Source organism: Leucopleurus acutus (assembly GCF_964270905.1).
Source record: "Leucopleurus acutus genome assembly, chromosome: 9".
NCBI lineage: Eukaryota > Metazoa > Chordata > Mammalia > Artiodactyla > Delphinidae > Leucopleurus > Leucopleurus acutus.
Window position 1 is genome coordinate 34,626,495 of NC_139144.1, and position 22,402 is coordinate 34,648,896.

The window sequence follows — 22,402 nt, forward strand, 5'->3', positions numbered from 1 at the left end:
AAACATATATTGTGATGAGTTGAGGCTTGCAACTGCTTTTTCCCTTACTTTTTAAAGATTAGAAAAGATTGAGTGTTTGGAAGCATTTGTGAATGTATGTTGGTAACTAAAAATGAATGTACTCTGTCAGTGTATCTTGCTGGCAGCTCATTTCCATGCCCTCTCACGGGGAATACACTCCTTGTTGAATGTGGATGGAGTCTTGTTGAGAGACCTCCTAAAATAAACAAAATGACGTTTCTCCAGGAATGGTACCAGAAAATAGCTGGTTACTTGGATAGTGAGGAACTAGGTTCTGCCTCTTTTGGCCTGAAGATACCTCTGTGTTTTCTTCACATTTTTATGTTCACAACCCACAGGACACACACAAGAGCTTGACCTGGCACGTAGCTAATTCACATTTGTGAAAAGTACTAGTTGCGATGCCTTTGACTTTTAATTTTTTTTCCTATTCTTTCTACTGTATTCTGTTGTATTTCATTAAAAAAAAAATGAAAAGGAATCCTGGTCAGGATCCACATGAACGGATTTGCAGATGTGTAGTTTGACCAGCCTGTTCTGCTCCATCCTTGACCGAGGGCGACTTGAACTGCCACAGATACATACGTTGTATGTGGGAGGACCAGGACAGGTTCCTTCACCTCATCTGTAAGATGAGGATGATTTTACTTGCCCAGCTATTCAGGTTGTGTGAACATCAGATGAGACCCTTCATGAAACAGCTTTCCCTCTGTAAAAAATACCACATAGTGAAAGAGGACATTATTGCCAAAACTTTAATTCTTGGCAAGTTACTCTATGAATTATTTTTCTCAACTGTATTTGCTGATTTCTCACATTGGAACTTGAAGTGCTAAATTTCTGTCTGTCGTAAGATTTTTGGTTGGTTTGTAAATTTAAAAAAAAAGAAAAAGTTTGGTTGCTTCCTAAAGAACGCTCGCAACTCTAGTCACATAGTGCATTACGGTCATTGTGTTTAATGACCTGCTGGTTTGGCTTCGACCTTTACACAATTGATCAGAAATTAAGTAAGCATCATTCTGATAGAGTATCAGTCCCCTGTGTGTTTAAATAATAGTTTTGACACAGTTATTAGGAGAGTTTTCTTAGCAACCATCCCAGTAAGTCGTGGGGAGAGAGAACCTATTGTCCCCAAGGCAGCAAGAAAGTGACATTCAGGCGAGCCCTGGCATCCTCGGAGGCTGTAACTCCTCTTGAATTGCTCTTGGCTAACTTACAAATAGATACAATTAAACTAAGTACTTTTATGTGAATTAGTGCTAATTAATCCACATATATTCTTAGTTCTCTCGGGGGCTCTCATGTTTACCATTCAAAGCATACGCTTCAGAGCTTGTGCTGTAACTTTTGTGGTGGTAAGTTATTTTCAAAGGTCTTTTCTGGCTTTTGGACTCTGTGTGTTGAGAGATAAGGGGATGGTTTATGTTGGCAGAGTGCGGCTTCGAGCTTCCCTCGGTCCCAGAAGCAGTCATTCCTGTATCTGTGTTCCACTGGAGGGAACTGTCCCAGAATCAATATTTGCATAGGAAAGTTTCCCCCAACATTTTCTTATTCTAATCAGATAAACGAACTCAGTTCATGAATCCAAGTAACTGCTTCCTCCTTGTTCTACACGAGCCGCACTATGAGAAGGCAGGAAGAGAAGCTGCCCCGTATATATTCCTAGACATTAATCTCACATTAAACGGTCAGTAAGGCATTCCCTTTTAGGTGGCTAACTATGTGGTCCATGAGACTTCATGGGGGTGATTATAAAATCCTCTGAAGGCCACGATAAATAAGGTGTTTTCCCCAAGTGGTGTATGTGAAACCCTGGCTAAAATGCATTCTTGGAATCATATTTTTTCATTATTTCCAATAAAATTATGTTGCGTGTCATAAGAGACCACACTCTTTTCTTCATTATCAAGGTGCTGAGGTTAAGAGTCTACTAGAACTTTGAGTGTCTCTTCGTTACCCACATTGCAATCAGTTGCTGAGTGACCTTGGCCACGTGCCTTTAATTTGTGTTTCTAATTCTTGCTCTGTTAATCAACATGTAACTCTGGGCAGCACATTTTGAGGTCTTCAGATATGTGATAAGAAATGGAGCAGTGTTGTTGAGGATAAGCTAGAAATACAGGACTGAATTTTTATTTTATCCCAAGTATGCTTTTCTGCTAATCTCTTCTTCCTTTGGTTCTATTTATATGTACTAAGAGTTATGCCTAAATAGTGTGAACTCTCAATCATGAAATTGCTATTCACTGTCCTGCATATTGTATGATGCAGTATAATAAGGTGAGAAAAAGAAGTGCATAGACACCAGAACATTGTTGCTTTAGAAACAAAAACGTGAATGTAATAGGCAAAAATACTTCAAAATTTAATTTTCTTTATTTTCATCAAAACTGAAACCTTAAAGGGCAAAAATTCAAATAAAGTATAAATTAAGTGCCAAGGTACGGTGGATACTTCATGTGGGCCAAGTTGTCCCCTGTAGGTATATTACTGAATTGCCCTCCAAAAACGTAATTCCCCGTTACAGGATGAGGAAAGGCTTCTTATATTAGTTGTTAGTTTGCTTATTTCTACAGCCCATTGCATTTTTAAGTGGAGTTTCAGATGTTATTTTGTATTTTATTTTCCCCTTTTCATTTGTGCCTCTAGTTTTTCAAAGAAAACAGGAGTGTTCTTCTTTATTCTTAAAGTTCCTCCTAACTGGGCAACAGTAGCGTCAATGGAACGTTTTGTTGAAAATAGAAGAAAAGCTTCTCTCCGATTCCACTCTTCCGGCCTTGCCCTTAAATGCTCAGCTGGTAGGAGTTATCCTAGTTATCCGTGGGGTTTAACAGAAGACTTTCCCTCCCCTCTTTTTTAATAAATGGTTATGAAAGACGTAGCTCATATATGTAGGTGTAGTCAAGTTGTGCCGTTTTGGTCACTTGGGGAGACATTGTTCATCTCAGTTAATTTTTACAGAGCTCATGCTGCGTGCACAGCATTTTAGGTGGGTGTCATCATAAGCACCACGCAGTGGGCGTAAAAGGCATATAAAAGCAAAAGGTGTGTGAAATAATATTTTTAAAAGTACAGAGCAAAGAGCATAGTACTTAAGAGTACACAAAACAGTGCAAACTGGATCCAAAAGTACAGTGGGTGACCTCACTGTCGGTGAGGTTGCTATGTCTGGGGCCTGCTTTTGATGGAGACGGCAAGAAGAGTAAGTGGTACAGTGTGTATGAGCAGTGCCTTATTCTACTTACAAATCACCCTGGATTACTTTTTCTTACTCATCTCCCTCCCCCACCTGCACAGTCCCCTGCCTCTCATATTCAGTTCATTGCCAAATGAACTCAAAAACACAGTTCAAGTCCTCCATGTTTCTTCAGCTCATTGCCGCTTCCCTGGTCCATGCCCTGGTTGTCTCTAGGCCAGATGTTAAGCCACGGTCACCTAACTGGACTCCTTGCTTCCTTCTTGCTCCTCGTTAGTCTGGTCTCCACAAAGCAGGCAAAAAGTACCTTTGAAAATAGACGCATCATACATTTCCCTATTTTAAAATTCCTTGGGGCGCCTCCGCATGTTCTTAGACTAACATCTGAATTGACCGTGGCCCATGGTCTCTCCAGGCTTGTCTTGCATCACTCTTACCTGTCTCGGGCAGCTCCGTCTCAACCTCGGGTCTCAGCCCACATATCACTTCCTCAGAGAAGCACCGTGCACGGCCTGCTCTCCGCAGTGACCTCCCCCAGTTGGTTTTCTGTCATTTCACCATTTATCATGATCTTTAATCCCATCTTATTTTTAAAGATTATTATTGTAATAATTATGATTGTTACTCATTGGAACAGTAGTTGTTAGCTATCCCCCCAGCTAGTATGTGTACTTCATGAGGTCAGGAGCTTACCTATCTTGTTCACAGGAATGACCCCAGTGCCAGGCACCTAGTAGGTACTAAGTACGTATTTGTTAAAATGGAAGAGCAGGCTATACAAGGAGAAAAATAATGAAATCGTAGAGTTTGGATCAGAGCTGGTACAATACGTTCTGATGTTAAATGTCAGGGTGAAGTTGGAGATGAGGAAGAAGCTGGAGAATTCAAGGAAGACCTTCTGTGATGAACAGTGTTCAGACTTGATGAGATAAGTGATACAGAGGCCAAAGCAGGGCACTTATTGTCATATTTTTTGAGACTGATTTTTAGCAGTTGTGCTCAAGCCCGGTTTTATTGGGGAGAGGTTGGAATCAGGGGCTTTGTGGTAGGGGGTTATTGCACCGGTGCAGAAAGGGTGACAAGGACTTGGATAGGGAGATGCTGGGGAAGTATGGGAGAGGAGGTGGATTCAAGACTCCATAGTTTGGAATTTTGTGGTAACAATGCTCTGTACAATCCAAATATAAAATATTGTGCTTCCTCTAGCAATCCCACTCCTGGGTATATACCCAGAGAAAACTCTAACTCGAAAAGGTGCATGCACCCCAATGTTCATAGCAGCACTGTTTACAATAGCCAGGACATGGAAGCAACCTAAGTGTCCATCCACAGGTGAATGGATAAAGAAGATGTGGCACATATATACAATGGAATACTACTCAGTAATAAAGAAGAATGAAATAATGTCATTTACAGCTACATGGGTGGACCTAGAGATTATCACACTAAGTGAAGTAAGTCAGATAGAGGAAGACAAATATCATATGATATCACTTATATGTGGAGTCTAAAAAAATGATGCAAATGAACTTATTTACAAAACAGAAATAGACTCACAGACATAGAAAACAAATTTATGGTTAGCAAAGGGAAAATGGGGGGTGGTGGATAAATTAGGAGTTTGGGATTAGCTGATACACACTACTATATATAAACTAGATAAATAACAAGGCCCTACTGTATAGTACAGGGAGCTATATTCAGTGTCTTGTAATAACCTATAATGGAAAATAATCTGAAAAAGAATATATGTATGTATAACTGAATCACTTTGCTGTACACTTGAAACTAACACAACATTGTAAATCAACTATACTTCAGTTTGAAAAAATCATGCTTCATTATATAACAGTAAACTATTAGCCAAAAAAATCACATAAAAAAAAATATGATGTTCTCACATGAACTGGATAGAAGCCTTTACCTCTACCCCAGCTCCCCCTTGGGTGAAATACGAAACTGACATGGTGATGTCTTGATGGGTTTAGGTGACGAGGAAAATTGAGATCGGATTGCTCCAATGCCACTGATTTAACAAATGAGATAATGTACATGAAAAGTGCCTAGTGCTATTCGTTAAACTTTTCATCCAAATAATTTAAAAAGCAGTACTGATATTTACATTCTGGGACTCTACCTAACATTATTTTTTCCTGCCAGATTGCCATCTGAAAAGAAAATGACCTGAAGCAATTTTCTTATGATGCTACATTTGTTTAATATTCTTTTTCTTTTTTTTATTTAAGCAATTGAACAAGATGAAGAAAACAGTGACAAACACGTAACTGTGACAGAGGCTGAAGGTGTTGCAGATCCTCAGGTGTGACAAGTTCTGTGACAGCCCCTCCTTACACCCTTCTTCTGTGGTGAGAGTGGTGAGATAGCACAGGTGTTTGCAGATGATACAGGTCTCACCTTTTGTGTTCTGTACAATAGTCATATTATGGGAATGAAGCACTTATTTTTGATAAGAGATATTTCACAAGAAAAACCTAAATTGCTCTTCATGTTTATAGTTTGGTTCATGGGGGAGGGACAGTTCCGGAGACATCCTTCACTTCCCAGAGACAGCAAGCAAAGTAAGTGAAGAACCAGGGGAGACCGCTGTAGGGTAGACTGTCCCCTGGAGATGGCAGAGGAGAATCAGCCGGCTGACAGCATGACAGCCGGGGCAGGGCCAGACAGACAGTGCGACGCCTCACCTGGCGACGTTTCTGTGCCCACCCCAGCATTTACCTCGTGGTATGGACACGCTTTTAGTAGCAGCTGACCTCCAAATACTATGGCAGCATAAAAACTTTGGGTACCCTACTGCTATCAACTGTTAACTTTATAAAGTGCAGAGCATTTAGAGATTCTTTGTGGGGACAGCAGGGCGAGAAGCAGAACAGATGGCATAAGGACATTCTTTTGCAAGCCCTCAACAATTCAACTCCACTCCTCAGAGTTCCACCCCCTTGACACCCAGCTATAGCCTTGTTTGATATGGCTAAGTACCTAGCTACCATAAGCCAGTTTGTTAACCCTTTTGAGTTTTAGGTGACTCATCTCTGAACCTACCTGATAGGGGAGTTGTGAGGATTAAAAAGAGAAGTATGTTGAATAAATAAGCCATTGCATTTTATTATACATAAGAACGAGAAAGGAGTGGGTCCTGGGGAGTGTACTACTAAGAAATCGATCATGGTGTGTAGAGAGCCATGGGTTGATTGATCTACCCAGGTAGAAGAATCGGAGCTGCTCTATACTCGGGGAAAGGAGTGGAAAAACTCTGCAAACAGACAAGCCCGTGTGAGCCCTTACTCCATGCAGGGCGTTGCTCGGTTCTACTAGCTAGACCTGGCCTCTCAGGATTGCGGTGATGGTATGCTGGTATCACGCGGGTCCAGACTCATCAAAATGGATACATTAAATGTGTGTGACTTTTTGTATATTAAGTATACCTCAGTAGGCCTGGAGAAAAAAAGATTCTTAGTTTGGTCGACCCCGCACACTTCACCTTTAAAGTTGTAAGTCTGTGGAGTCTGGTCAGAATAATCACATTAGCTTTCTCAGCCAGGGCTGCAGAGGTGGTCATGTTCTAGTAAGTTCATATAAGGACTTGTCTGGGATTGTTTTGCTGTGGTGATATTCAGAATGCTGCCATTCACAGGCTCATACTGAAATTATACTTCAGGCTTCCAAGCAAACCTGGGCAAGGATAGCTTTCTTAAAGGTTTCTTAAGGCATTAAGTTATTAGTAGGACAGTTTATTATTTAGTGTCTAAATTTAAACTGCTATTTTTAATTTATTTTGGACTTATTCTGTGGACAAAAGTCTGTTTTAACGCAATTTTATTCCTCTGTGTATCTCAAATGGATGCATAGACCTTGTTCTACGAGGTTTTGTGGTTTTCCTTCAGCAACGGTGACATCTCTGCGCATCTAGAGAATGTACAGAGGAATGGAATCATGAAACCAGTTGAAACCAGTGAATCGATAATTAGATCAGGAACAGATTCTCTTTAGGTTTGGAGAGTTATGAGTTAATTCACTGGGATGCATAATTATGTAGTCTTCAGAGTATATTTTAAACAAGTTAAGTGTTCACTGGTTTCTCATTCCTTTCCCGTACATGATGAATGATGTCACTGTGGGGAAAATGTCCCCTGGCTGTTGAAAACTTTGGGTGTATAAAGGGTTAAGGCAGTCACTAACTCCAGAGAGACTGGGCCTTGCTGTACCCACGTTTACCACCTACCGGAAAACTCTAGTTCTCTCCTCATATGTTGATTGCTTTCTTTCCTTTCTCTCTAAAAATATCTTTTCTGCCTAGGAAACTCCCTATTTCCATGCAGTGATGTGTAGGAAGAGTGAAGGGAGCATGTAGCCTGGGGTTTACATCCCAGCCCTTCTTCCTCATAGCTGGTGCCTGGAGGCAAGTTCTTTATTGTCTCTAAACCAGTTCGTTCCTGTAAGGTGGCATCCGTGTCTTTGTCACCAAAGTGTCCCCACCATGCTAGGCAGTGACTAGCATGCTTGGTTTTCATCTTTGTAAAGTAGAGATGTTATAAAGTTGTCATGAGGTTGAAATGAAGCAGCATAAAAATGCGTGCCACCCTGGCACATAAAAGAGTTTCCGTGAATGTCAGGCAGCGTCCATGAGGTTAAGAGTGTTGTCTCCTGGGCCAGGCTGCACTGTCACAGCAACCCTGGGCAAGTTACACTACTCCCTGGTGCCCCATGTTCCTTTTCTGTAAGAATATTGAGAGTTAACACTTAGACAGTACTTCAAACGCACTCTTCTAAGCTCTTTGTTCTTATTAACATACTTAAACCTCACAACAAACCCTATGAGGCAGATAATATACTTACCACCACTTCACAGATGAGCTGCTAAGTGGTGGGGATGGGAATCCAGCCAAGGTAGTCTGGCTCCTACATCCTTGCTTTTAACCCCTATGCTAAGCTGCCTTTCTAGCATCTGTAAAATGGAGACAATTGTTTTGAAGATCAAATGAATATATGTGACGCAGTTAGAACACTGCCTGGCACACAGTAAGTATAGCCTCCTGGAGTTATTATCATTGTCATGATCAGTATCACATTGCTTTCTGGTCTGAATATTTAAGGTATCTAACAGGACTGGGCTGCAGTGTTGCTCTGTCTGCCATTATGGTATCTGCACTTACAGAAAACATTCTAGACCCTTCACTCATTGTAACCCTTTATTTAGGACTAAAGGATTAAAGAATCTTTATCAAATGTATAGAATTTTTGCAGGTTCTAGTGAGATATTCAATGAGTAATTTATAACGTGCTGAACTTGGGAAATTCTTGCTTTTATTCGGGTGGCCATAGACCACTGGATTCAGTAATTATTTTGTCTCCTATTCCTCCATTGGAATCAATCATTTTAATATTAAGTGATAATAACTGTCAATTATACAAATCGATTGCCACATAGTTCATGATTGTTTTATCAGCAAAGTGTGATTTAAAAAAAAAAATAGACTGAAGAAAGCTCTTATTTAAGGTTGTGATAGCTATCATAGAAAACAGATGACCCTTTTCAATCCTTTGTGTTAGAATTTATTAAACTTACTTATTCTCTCTTTTTTTAAACTACTTTATTATTTGCCAACTTTGCTGCTCTGCTTAGCAAAATGATCAATAATGTATACAGATCTGAGCTGTAATTTCTCTCAGGTCAAAAGAAGATAAAATATTGGTGACCTCCCTATTCTAGTCGGAAAATTCAAGGAATTAAATATATGTAATGAATGAACCCCTTACTTCATCGATTATGTAAATATGTAATGTATTTAGTCTCATCAGAAGAGATAATTATATAAGTGTAATAGATTAAGAACATATTTAAGGGAAATAACAGTAATAAATTCCACGCAGCTACGGTTTCTGCCTCCTTCCCTGCCCCCCGACCCACTTTGGCAGGACACAGTATCACGCGGTGTTTGTAGAGGATGGGTCTGTGTGACCAGTGTGGTGTATCAACACAGGTAATTCCACAAGGGAGGGGGACCAGAGCAGTGAACCCCCCCCTGAACTTGCACTGCCTCATCTGTACAGTGAGGGACTGGGAATCACTGAAAGCTTCCTAAGGCGCTATGATGCCCCAGCATGGTGTCTGAGGCCCGTCCTAGTGATGCCCTGGACATTAGTAAACTGCCTTTACCGTCACACTTTCTATCGCCTGTACTTTTCACTGTATGTTCTTTTCTTGATCCTTTCCACAGTTACCAAAGGGTGTATTTTTCTATTCCAACCAGTAGGAAATTTGTCATAGTTTTCTTTCTCTGGAGAAATTTGAGAAAATGGGTAATAAAATGAAATTTTTAAAATTATTCATTTATTATGAATTGTCTTCTGAATTTTCCTGGAAAGAATTCTACTTTCTGTGTTGGAAATAGGTAACGTATTACACCATCCTAGCCCATCAGTGTTTTATTCTGTCATTTGGACTTTGTGTTCAAAGTAACAAAAAAAAAAATTTATGAATTTCTATTCAAGATTTAAGTTTGCAGAAATGAATCTATTATGTAATAATCAATACGAGTTTACCCGAATACCCTGAATTTGTATTGAAAAGCATTCTGTTATTACAAAAGTGCTTTCATGAAAGGTGGATTCTTTCATCCTGGTTTTCCTTCCCTTGATAGCAATTTTTGCATGGTGTTTTAGAAAAGGTGATTTTTAAGGTTATGATAATGCAGAAAATGCTGCCATACATAGAACTTGTGCTCTTTCACCTTATGTCATAAAGGCTGTTCATTTAGCTTGCAGTTTTTCCTAAGGGAATTCTGTCCAAGTTTCATTTCACCACTGAAAGAATGGACCAAACATTTCTATGACTCCATTTATAAAGGAAACAGACTTTTCATTTACATTGATAACATTTCTCAAATACTGAAAATGATATAAATAGCGTTAATTATGCATTACAGAGATTTTTTTTTTCAAAGCAGACCTTGAAATAAGGCTCTTAAATAACTCTTCTGATGGTTACACATTAATCTTTTATTTTTTGCTGGCCTAACAGTGTTAGGTAAACTGTTTATAATTATTTTCACATAGATAAATTAAGTAGTCCAGGAATGTGAAAGTCTAGATCAAGGGCTGTTATCTTGCTTCTCCTACCATAACAAAGCTCTCAAAATATATTAATAAATTCATGGCTTTTTTGAATTAAATCACTAAATTACAGAACTGTGAAAGGAACCCCCCAGAGAACATCTGGTTTAGTGTGGTATTTCCAAAGAAGACTGTCTTATAAAGCTATCCAGGATGTACGGGCATCTCTCTGGGATTAAAGTTCTCTAGGGAATGAAGAAGCTTTCATAACCCTCCTTGAAAGCTTTTTTTGATAGTTATATGTAAGGAGTGCTGTAGAATTGATTATCTTGTGAAAATGCATCTAGAAATTATGCAGAAACCAGAAAATCAAGATAGCAATATTCCTTTTTAAATTATAAGATGATTTAATTATAAATAAGAAATAATTGAGTCAATCTGAAACCCAGTTTTAAAAGTAATAGCATTTTGTGTTTAAAATACATAATTTGTAAACCCAAGTTATCTGGTTCTAATAAAAATGTATTTCCTCAAGAAAGAAAAGTCTCTGTTTAGGATCCTAAGCAAAAAACTCATGTTCACACAGAAACCAAAAAAATAGTCGAGGTCTCTTAAATTTCCTGTGTTCAGTCCTACCGTTTTTTTGCTGATGCTATTATCAGTTGTTTTTTTAAAAATACATATGGCACCCACAGACAGAAGGAAAGACTCTCTCTCCAAGCTGGAGTCTATGGAAGCTTAGCCCAGTTGCTTTGGAGCCTGTGCTGGTGAGAAAAGGTAACAGGCTCATTCTCACTCACCAAATTAGTTAGCTCACGGTGCTTTCCTCCTGTGTGCCACCCCTGCCTGGCCCCATCCCACAAGTGCCCTCCATTACACAGGGCTGCCACACTGGGGAGCAGAGAGAGATGGGGACCAATCCATCACACTACTGAATAAGCAGCCCCGGAGCAGGTCCAGAGCTTGCAGTGTCATTAACACCCTCTCTCCTCCAGCAGGACAATATATTAAACACCCTGAGGATGACAGGGATGGAGAGAGAAGAAATCCTAGTTGGTCAACATAAATGAATTTTCTAGATAACAGAAACATATTCCTTTAAGTGTCACAACATTTAAAGAATGTTAATAATTTTTGTGTAGAAATTTCCCTGAATAATTTCCTTGCCTTCGTAGTTTAAAGGAGCGTCCTTAACACTGCTGATCTAGTATTGATTAAAAGAACATCTTCAAGATTGGCCCATGTATTCAGCATTATCTCAGGTTATGGGCTCCATTAAAATCCTGACAAACCAATACACGCTAAGGAGGACGGCTAGGACGGTAAAAGGCTCTAAAACCAAAGTCAAGTGGGCCCTTATTAATGCTTGGCAATCTGATTCTACTTTCCTTGTCCGGTTGCCTCTTCTTTCAGGTCAGGAGTTGAGAAACCACAGCCTACTGCCTGTTTTTGTTAATAAAGTGTTATTGGAACACAGCCATGCTCATTCATTTACATACCGTCTCTTGCTGCTTTTATGCTAAAACGGGACACTTGGGTAGTTGCACCAAAGACCACACGCCCCACTGAGCCTAGAATATTTACACTCTGGCCCTTTACAAAAAAAAGTTTGCCAACCCTTGGAACTGAAATGACCATTACATGCCTTCTTTTCTTATACTTCCAGGATCTTCTCACAGTCCTTACTCTCAGCTAATCACCTGACTTCTTATTTCTGAAATAGAGGCCTTCAGAAAAGAATTTCCTCGTTCCCACCACCAGATATGCTAACCTACTGGCATGTTCCCCCCGTACTCCACTTCCCCTCCTATTACAGTGAGTGAAATACTCATATTCATGTTTCTGAGAGTAGGTCTTTATGCTCTTTCCTTCTCAAAGATATTTCTCCTAAAAATGCCCTGTGTCTTGCCCACATCATCAAATTTCCCTCTACACTGTCTATGATTTCTAATAAAGATAAATGTGCTGGAATATCCCTCACCCTAAACAAGCAAGCAACATCACTCTTTAACTAGTGCCCCGTTTCTTTTTAAAAAAATTATTTATTTATTTAGGCTCTGCTGGGTCTTAGTTGCGGCACGCGGGATCTTTTTTTGTTTTAGTTGTGGCAGGTGGTCTTCTTAGTTGCAGCATGCGAACTCTTAGTTGCAGCATACATGTGGGAGTTCCCAGACTAGGGATGGAACCCGGGCCCCCTGCATTGAGAGCGAGGAGTCTTACCCGCTGGACCACCAGGGAAGTCCTAGTGCCCCGTTTCTTGAAGTAAAACTCCTCAAAAGAGTTGTCTTTCATTCTCTGTTAAAACCATGTGAATAAGGCTTTCTTCCCCCCTACCACTTTTTTTCTCAAAAAAAAAAAAAAAGTTACTTTCAGGGCTTCCCTGGTGGCACAGTGGTTGAGAGTCCGCCTGCCGATGCAGGGGACATGGGTTCGTGCCCCGGTCTGGGAAGATCCCACATGCCGCGGAGCAGCTGGGCCCGTGAGCCATGGCCGCTGAGCCTGCGCATCCGGAGCCTGTGCTCCGCAAGGGGAGAGGCCACAGCAGTCAGAGGCCCGTGTACCGCAAAAAAAAAAAAAAAGTTACTTTCAAAGTCACCAGTTACTTTTGTTAAATTCAGTGTCAGTTGTTTTGAACTCCTTATTTGATGTTTCAGCTGCACTGGATACAGTTTTTCACTCCCTCCTCCCTGAAACACCGCCCTCACTACTCACTGGGTTCTCCTCCTAGAGCCCCTCCTCCTTATTCTCATCTTTCCAATATCTAACTATTAGACTCAGCTCATGGATTTCTTCTCTGTTCACGTCGCTCCATTGGTAACTTCAGTCCTTCCTCTGGTTTAAATACCATCTACATTATGATGACTCCCAAAGTCCTATCTCCAGCTTAGACTTCTCTGGACCTCCAGACGGCCAACCCGGCAGCCCCACTTGGATGTCTAATAAGCTTATCCCTTACTAGATCTCCCCAAGTCTCCCAATCTCAGGAAATGACAACCCTACCCTTCCAGTGACTCGGGCCAAATATCTTAGAGACCAATTCTGCTAGCCCTTCCTTTGAAACATCCAGATTTTAATCACTTCTCCCCATCTCCACCACTACCACAAGTTCCAAGCCATTTCTTGTCTGAAGACCGATCTCCTAACTGGTCTTCTAGCTTTAACTGCTTCCCCCCACCTTAACAGTGTTTTCTCAACCCAGAAGACAGAACGATCCTGTAAAAATGTCAGATTATTCCAATCCCATGTTCAAAACGTTCCTAAGTATTTCCATCTTATTCAGAAAAAGAATGTAAACCTCTTACACATCCTGTAAAGAAGCTGCGTGTTCTGGTCGGCTTCACCTCTCTGAGCAGTCCCACCGGGCTCCCCCTTACCAGCTCTGCTCCAGCCCTGCTGTGCCCTTTGCTCTCCATTGAACATGCCAAACACACCCCAGCCTCAGGCCCTTGCACTTCTGTTCCTCTGCCTGTAACATTCTTCACTTCCTTTATATCTCCACTCAAATGTCAACCAAAGAATCCTTCCCTGACATTTCTATCTTAATAACATTTCTCTGTCCCTTACCCTGCTTTGTTTTCCTTCATATCATATATTTCCATCTGCCGTTTCATATCTGGATGTTATATAATCCACATCCCCTGGTGAATATAAGCTCCATGACATGTGGGACTTTGTTTTTATTGTTATTATTGACCACTGTATCCCTAGAACCTATAATAGATCTTGGCACATGGTGGTGGTTCAAATAAAATCAGTTGAGTGAGTGAGTGAATGAAAGGAGGATATCATAAATAGTGGTATTTAAATATTTGGAAGTTTGTCATATTGGATAAAAAATAGACATACTTTCAGTTGCTTTAAAGGCAATACTAGTACTCATTGTTTGAAGTTCAGTGGTTTCAGCGTTTTTGTCTAGCATGATAAGGGACTTTCCAATAATTCTGGCTCTCCAGCACTGCACAGGCTGTCTTAAGATAAACTGAGATCCTTGTCCTTGGAAACCTTGGAGACAAACTGGAAGACCACTTGTGAAGGATGCTGTAAACATAAATGTCTGACTTTGGTGGAGGAATTCCACTTGCTGTTCCATGGGAATCTGATTTGGGCCACGTCAGTGATTTTGTTTGTTTCCTTCCTGTTTGTTGGAGAAACTGCTAGTTAAGATGATGTCCTTGCCCTTAGGAATAAATACTTAGTCATTGCTTTGAATGGAAAATTCCATTTTTCTGATGCCCACTCAACAAAATGTGTGTCTTTAGTACAAACTGTTAAGACCCTGAAGCTGTGATCACTTGCTGCCCCCTTCTCCATATTTGGTCATGTTGCTGGGTCCATTCGAATCCTATAGATTGTATAGCGTAAAACAAAGACTTGATAGTTTCGGCTGTTCCTGCCAAGAGTAACTTCTGATTTCCTTTTAGATCGTGTCCTGATATGTCAGTGTAAACCATTTTTGAAAGAATTTGAGCAGAAACAGTTCGTAATGTGTGTGATATAACCATTTTTTGTTTCTGATCAAAGTCCTAGATTCTCCTTCTTCATATTATTATTATTTGGTAACATGGGTATAATAAAAAGTATGATGCTTTGTGGACCATTTCTAAACCCTGATGAAATTTGAAGCTTTCTTTTTGCAGTTTATTTTTAATAAACTTTTCCACCAGATTTTATGCAACATTGGAGGTATTTTACTAATAATGCCCCATAGTAACTTTCCAGTTATGAAAACAGAAGAATTATCTTGTGATCTTCTTGTGAACTGTGAATTTGTACATGGAATGAGCTGGTGGAGCGGAGGAATTAGGAGGTTATGTACTGTTATTTTTAGTACTCTATCACTTCACCCTTATTGCCAGAGTAATTCCTGGCTAACTTTCCCATGAGTTTTTAACCTCTTGCTGGGCTTATGTAACAGGAAACAGGCTGTCAGGAACAAATAGTGGCATATCAGGAGCGCCCTTTAGTAGCAAATGATTTAGTTTGCTCTGCCTTTCACTCTCTTAAAGTAGACTGATAAATGATCTCACTTTAAGTCTTTTGGTGAGGCATTAGGTTAAGATACTACAATTTCAATTTTGGAAAGGCAAAATATTTTACCAAGACCATGATTTAATCCAGACGACAGAGGAGATGAGTCTGTTATAAGGTGAACTTTGCAGTGGTGTCATGTCCTGGGACTGTGGATTTAAGTATATCTTTGCTTTTTCTCCAACTCTTAAGGCTGGGGTGATATGCAAACTTCAGGAGAGAGATGATATCGGGCGAATTGAACTGGTCCAGAAGCTGGCAAGAGAAAACTGTCAATTTTTGCAGACGGACAAAAAAGAACAGGAGAAGTCTGAACATGTAAGCCCTTTTCCTCTTGGGGATGCGGGTTTGAAGGGGTGGAAAATGTTTCTACCTGCTTGTATGTTTGAAGGAAAGAATATTTTAAGTTCTTTAGGTTTGGGGGTTTTTTCCCCCCCAAAGCATGCTTCTTAGTAAAAAATGACAACTACTATAATTTTCTAAGCCAGTGGTTTTGTAAGAGATCTCTTCACAGAAGTAAATCATGTAGAAATATAAGAATGCATGGGAGCAAATATGAATGCATGTCTATTTGATGGCTTTCAGGTTTGACTTGGGGAGTTTCACCCCATCAGATAGTTTGTGGAACATGAGTTTTGAGAGGACATTACGATGTACTTTTATATTTAGCACAGGGGGTGAATCTAGTTATCAAACAAATGCATCCTAAGTCACAAGAGACAGATAAGAATGGACGAACAGTTTCTAGATGCTCACACTAAGTGAGAGAGTCAGAAGGGAGTTTTCCCAGTATCTTGTGAGCGTTCGTGTTCCAACAAGAGTTATATTGTTTGGATGTAGTTCAACTGGAGGAAAGGGATGCTCTGCTCAGTTCTCCTGAAAGCAGTTATTCAGATTGAGCCTTAGAACTGAGAACGCTGCCGTCATGCTAGGGAGACAATGGGACCACTTTCTTCTGCTTTACATTGTGGTCTGTTGACTTCTTGTTGTTGTTTGTAAGGCTTCACTCTCCGTGCTAAGCTCTCCAGGATTGCTCATGAAGGGGAAAAATTCCTCAGTGTTTATGAACATCTCTTTTCTCTGACTTTAATTTTTTCTTGGAGTTTCATTTTCAACCCTTTCCAAGGGGGAAAAATATTGTTTCGTGCTTTTTCTGCTCCAAGGCCATCAGTAGAAAGGCCAGGGATTTACTGAGCTGGAGAGGAGGTGAGAAGTCCAAGGATGGCACGCTGTTTAGTTTGATGACGGTAACGCGTCTCTAACCATTCGGCAAGTCGTTAGCAGCGGTGTCTCAAGGGGGAGAATAATTAGCAGTTTCAAAGCCTTGTGATTGCAACGATCTTAGAGGTGACCATTGGCTTTAAGTGCGAGTGGAGGTCTCAGGAGCCTTCACCTCGGTAGGTACTACTGAAAAGTTAAGGGACTTGTTTGAATTGTTAAAGAGCACCCTGAAGGTTGACTGCATGTATATCTAAGACTGACCCCTAACTTCTTCTGCGTCCTTAGAATAGTTGAATATCCTGGCTCATGTCCTAAATTTCTCAAAACAATATTCCTTTCGATTCATTTTAATTAGAAGAGCAGTAGTTTTCATATGCTACATTTTATTGATTTCAAGGTGCACTTTCCTCACACATCTTAGCATTTCTGAAATCAGGATGAGTCTTAAAGTTGATGATAGGAAAACATGTCCTAGTTTAACTGGGAACATTTTTCTTTCTTAGTGGTCCTTAAAATGGATGACATAGTTTACAATGGATTGCATACTCAATTCAGTGGATCAGTGACAACCTGAGGGGAGGGCGAGATCTTTTAAAATCAAACCAATGGGAGATAGAGTACCACTTCACCAAGATGAGAAATCATCAGCCTTAGGCCACAGACAGCTTTATGGTTATTAAAAAGGTACCTGTGTTGCCTTTGTCTTATTAGTTGAATCCAGAATATTATAGTTACAGCTAATGAGCGTATAATACACTCCAAATGTATAGTAACAGAAATCTGAACTCGCTGCTCTTTATTTTAAGGACTTTTACCATGAGACGGAAATTTAGTGGTGGAAGGTTTGCTTACGGTTTGCTTACGTAACTCTGCTGGCGGTTGTGTGCTCACTAGTCTCTTTACGCCTTCATTTTAAGATTGTAAAAGAGAACACTAAGGTTTTTTACTTCTTGCATCAATGTCATAATATTGATGCAATAACAGCTCTGAAGTGTGTACATTTCTGAGAGGAAAGATGATGTATCAATAAATATTGGAATGATGGCCTTTTCTGTGTAGACTTTTCCTACTGAAGCTGAAAGGCAGGAAAGGTGACTATGAAGGACCTTTCTTCCTTAGTGATAAATACAAACTTAGCCATTTTGTGGTCTCCCTCCTGCAGGGTGACACCGTCTGAACTGATCAACCCTCAAGGCTGAGACTTCCATAGTACTCTACCAAACAGGATATTTGATACTAGGTGCTTCTACTTTTTACAATAATTTATAAGGAATAAAAATCATCTGGTAGCTTTTTTCACTCTTTTATGTCTTAAGCACTTGTTATAAAGATACCTTTGCTTGCCCACTGAATTCACAGTGTCCATGAGATGATTGCAGCATTTTCATTTTTCCTGCCCTCATTTTCTCTTTGATAGCAGTCATCTGTTCTTGTTCATGAAAACTCAGTTATAACACACAGAATATACAGAGGAAGTTGCAGTTTACTTAATGTAAACCCGGTCTGCAGTTTCCTATTCTTATAACAATAACGACCAAACCCTAGAGTTACATACAGATTTCCTTTCTTTTGTGATTCTCAAATGCGTCAACTACCTCATCTACCATTCCTGGGCCAAAATTATTTAAGTGCACAGTGGTAAAATTTGAGTTAGAATCCCAGTTGCCTCTTGAGCCATTCTTTTCACTAAATGACTTTGTTTCTCCAGTCCTAGAATGTCACATCCCCTTTTGTACATGTATGCCAAAATGAGACAACTACTTTGAGGTACTACTGCATAGAGATAGACATGAATTTGATGGAATAAAGCTTTTGCTGCTGGTACATCTTGATACAAATTGAAGGGGCTTCGAGATTTCTGAGTGGGCATAGCTAATATCTTTTTCAACTGGTAAACGCCATGATTAGGTTATAAATGGATGCAATTAGAGAAACACTTGACTCTGTGCTTTTGCCAAGGGGCTTCTGAAACTTAAAAAAAGTTAAATGTATAATTATCACGAGCTTCTCAGCAAGCACTTAGTTTTCCTATTTTATATTAACAAGCTGTAGGCAGAATTAGCCAGCACTCAGTCCTAAGTGTTGAAAATTATGTGAGAACTTTAAGAAGGGGACAGAAATGGCTGTTTCTTATAAACATTATGAGAGTGAGATTAACATTTGGCCATTAATTCTCTAAAGAAATTGCCTCTTATGTGGGCATCATATATTCTAGGCTTAATTCTATGATTATATCCATAGAGGAAGGGGCACGTGTTACCAAATGGGGACTTTTGAGCTTGAGCTTGAAGAATGACTAATGGTCATAGAAGGACAGGACAAGGGAGAGCAGTTAAGGCAGAGGGACCAGCAGGAAGGCACATGAGTTGAGCCCTGGGCAATTCTTAGGAAATGAGGTGGGGTGAGGTGGGCTGTAAGTTGTGAAAGACCTGGCAGTCCACTCTAAGGAGTTTAGACTTGCCTTTCTGGTAAAGGAAAGCCATCAAAGAAGGGAAGTGGCATAATCAGATGTGGTCTTTTTAAGATCTCTCTGGCATTGGTTTAGAGGAAAAATTGAGTGGGGAACAAGGAAGTGTTGGAGAGAACCCTTAGAGAGCTATTGTTGTGACTCAGGTGCGAGATGTAAGCCTGAAGCAGGGTGGCAGCTCTGGGAAATGAGAAGGCCACAGACGTTGAGTCGTTTAGATGGTAAAATTGGCAGAATTTGATAATTCTGCCAATTATCAATGGGGGATAATGGGGGAATGTGTGTGCTAATTTATACTAAGCAGTTTTTGAATTTGTTATTACAGTTTCCTGGTACAGACATGAGAAAGTTCTGTTTATCACCAGAGTGGTTGCTCACCTTTGCCAAAAAGCTACGTAGACATTTACCTTGTTTCGTTGTCCTGCAGTGTGTTTCAAGTGTCTGAGATTTGTGCTACAGAACACTGTTTATCTCGTTAACAAATTGTTTGATGGAGTTTCTGGCTAACAGTATGGAAACTACTTCTTCTGAGACCCAGATACTTGGACAATACCTTAAGCACAGAGAATCTCTGGCAACCTCAAAATGAACTAAATTATTTGGCCAGAGCTTTGGCATTGGCTGCATTGATGTGTGTGCCTCCTTCAGAGCTAACTGTGATTTTAGAGATGCTCTCCTGACCCATAGTCCGAGTTGGTGTTTCTATACTGTTATTCTATAAGACTCTTGGTCGTTTATTCATTCAGTACACCTTTATTGAAGCCGATGTTGTAAGGGATCCAGAATAACCATGGTGGTTCCTACCTGAAGGAGTATAGTCAGGTTGTGGAGAAAAGATACTGACACAAATAACAGCAATACAAGGAGGCAGTGGTGATAATCCCCAGAGAGATACATGGGTGTCAGAGGAAGAATTTACACCTGGGGAAACAGGATTCTTTCTCATGGCAGAGGTTGAGTTTGATGTGGACCTTAAAGTAGGTTTTAGGTTGGATTTAAACAATCCAAACTGAAGAAGAGCGTTCCTGGAGGAAAGAATAACATTAGAAAATGCACAGAAATATCTTAAAAATACAACGTATTTTTTGGAAAGCGAAACCATTCTGTCACCAGGGTACCAAGAATGGGGGTAAGGGAGATGGTGACAAGAATTCAGGAGATGGAAAAGTTAGTGAGAAATGAGATTGGGACCAGACTGTGGAGGATTTTGAGGGCTGAGACGTTTCACTTCATTCTAGAAATAATGAAGAGGCATTGACTTGTTTTGTTACTTTTCGTAAGAAAGTAGGATGAGGGGGCCCTTCTGTGAGGTAAACGATATTATTTCAGTGTGATGAGTCAGAAAGCTGAGGCTGTTGAGTGATTAAGCAGAGCTGGGGTAAGTGTGAACTCAAGTCTGACTGCCCCTGGGTGGCATCTTCTCTCAGCTGTCATCACCGGAGGGAGGCCTGGTAGGAGGACAGGAAGCTGAGATGACAAGAATCATGATAGTCCTGAGAAAGAGGCACCACTAGGAGGACAGCCCTGAAGGAAAGACAGACAGACGGCTACATATTGAAGGGATGGTGGTGGTGAAGTGTGGGAAGGAAAAATGAAAAGGGAATGCTAAGCTACTAGCTTATTTTGAGTCCTAACTTTTTAAAGTGTATAAACTGTTCACATTTAGTATCTGTGAAATAGCTGGATTAAAGTATACATCTAGATGTGGTTGCTGTTTAATGGCATACCACCACACTGTTTACCAGAAAACCGAAACTCAGTTTTTCCCGAAATGTCGTTTATGCTTTGTAGTGTATTAACCTGTAGAGTAGAAATACTAACAAGCAGCTCCTGAACTTGACTTCCTAATTTCCAAACTGCAGAAATGAAGGTCTGTAAAACGTATGTGAGAGCAGTGCTAAGTGATGCTTTCCTTGGGGACCCTGTCTGTATCCCTCCCTCTCCCCACCCTGCTTTCTTCAGTGCCTTTGTTATGTCTGGGGACCCACCCTACTTCCTTCCCCTTTTCCAATTCACTCATGAAATATGGGTGGGAAGGGGATTTTACACGTTCTGAAAATGAATCTTGGCATAGTCGGCTGCCAGGGTAGGGTCCCTATCTCTCAACTTCAACCGGAATTTCCTTTCCCCTGTTTCCTGCAGCCTCATCCTGGACTCCTGCTTGCGTCAAAGGGTTTGCTGGTTGTGGATTACTAGGGCACAAGTGGGTTGGAGTATTCTGGCTACCGCTACTCTTACTGCACACACTAGAAGTTGGTCTCTGCATTTCATTTGGTCTGTTGCTTAAAAAAAAAAAACAGCTTAATATAAAGTGAAAGCCCTCTTTATACTCTACGTGAAATACTAAAAGGAAATGGTTTTATCATTCTGTATTCAAACTTGCATTATACATCTAAGCGAGTAAAGTTAAGACCAATCATGGCATTATTTGAAGTTCACCAGTAATTTAGTTTAACCAGGAAACTAAAGACAAATGGAATGTTATAACATTATTGCTTAGTATTGAAAGCCAGAATTCCAGTGTATTAGGCAAGTCATAATATATTAAGTTGCCCACTGCTGAGAAATTCTGTGTAGAAACCATGTATTTTTCTTAATGACAAAATCCCGACTTTGTGTTGGTTTGGTACTAACATACATACCTTTTTAGAGGAAATAGGCATCCTTGAGTGAGTTGTTTTAGTTCATTTTTAATCTGGATTCATTTGGTCACAGAGTAACCACGAAAGTGATAGAAGATAGGTCTTGCCTCCAAGAAGTTTACAGTCTAGCTGGAGAAACAAATTCACACTTGGAAAACAAGTGAACCACACATTTCCCAGGCCTTCAGGGAGAGGGAAATACCTCTGGTAGACCTATTCACAGTGGCAACAATCCAAAAAGAAGTTCTCTGTTTTCAAAAGCAAGGTTTACAAGTTTGGTTCACTTTAAATTCTGCTTTTGTTTCGTTTTTTTCCTTCCGGAAAAATGGCAGTCGGTGGACAGCAGTGCTGTGCTCATGCCCTGGGGGGCCATCTGCCCATTAGCTGGATTTCTAGGTTCTCACAGAAAGCCCACTGCAAGTCTCAACATTTTTAAAATATTAGTTTCAGTTTTTAAGGTTTTTAACATTTTAAGCGGAGAGGGACTTGTCCTTATGATACTCATTTATTTTTCTGAAAATATTCAAGTTTCTTTTTTAAAGGCCCAGTTAAGAAAATGGATACTGTCTCAGTTAGTTTGATTTATCAAAGCCATATTCTCAGTGGATCTTGGATTCCCTATGGTACAGATGCTGCTCCCCAGGTTTATTCCTTTCTTCTACTTGTAAAAATAAAATAGCCATATCATCTTTAGTATGTCTAAGAAATCTTTAAGGAGAAATATTGAAAAATAGGTTATTTTTCCTTGACTTTTGT

The 22,402-nt window shown here is 40.1% G+C and overlaps 1 protein-coding gene across 3 annotated transcripts in view; it reads left to right on the plus strand.

Moving 5' to 3' along the window:
• The window catches only part of RAPGEF5 (Rap guanine nucleotide exchange factor 5), a gene marked incomplete at its 5' end in the record, with an annotated part of 214,139 nt that overhangs the window by 102,563 nt on the left and 89,174 nt on the right, over nt 1-22,402 (plus strand). For all 3 annotated transcript variants that reach the window (XM_082846352.1, XM_082846354.1, XM_082846353.1), the window contains 2 exons: nt 5,464-5,537; nt 15,509-15,634. In XM_082846352.1, coding sequence (XP_082702478.1) covers nt 5,464-5,537; nt 15,509-15,634 — 200 coding nt within the window. The remainder of the gene's footprint in view (nt 1-5,463; nt 5,538-15,508; nt 15,635-22,402) is intronic.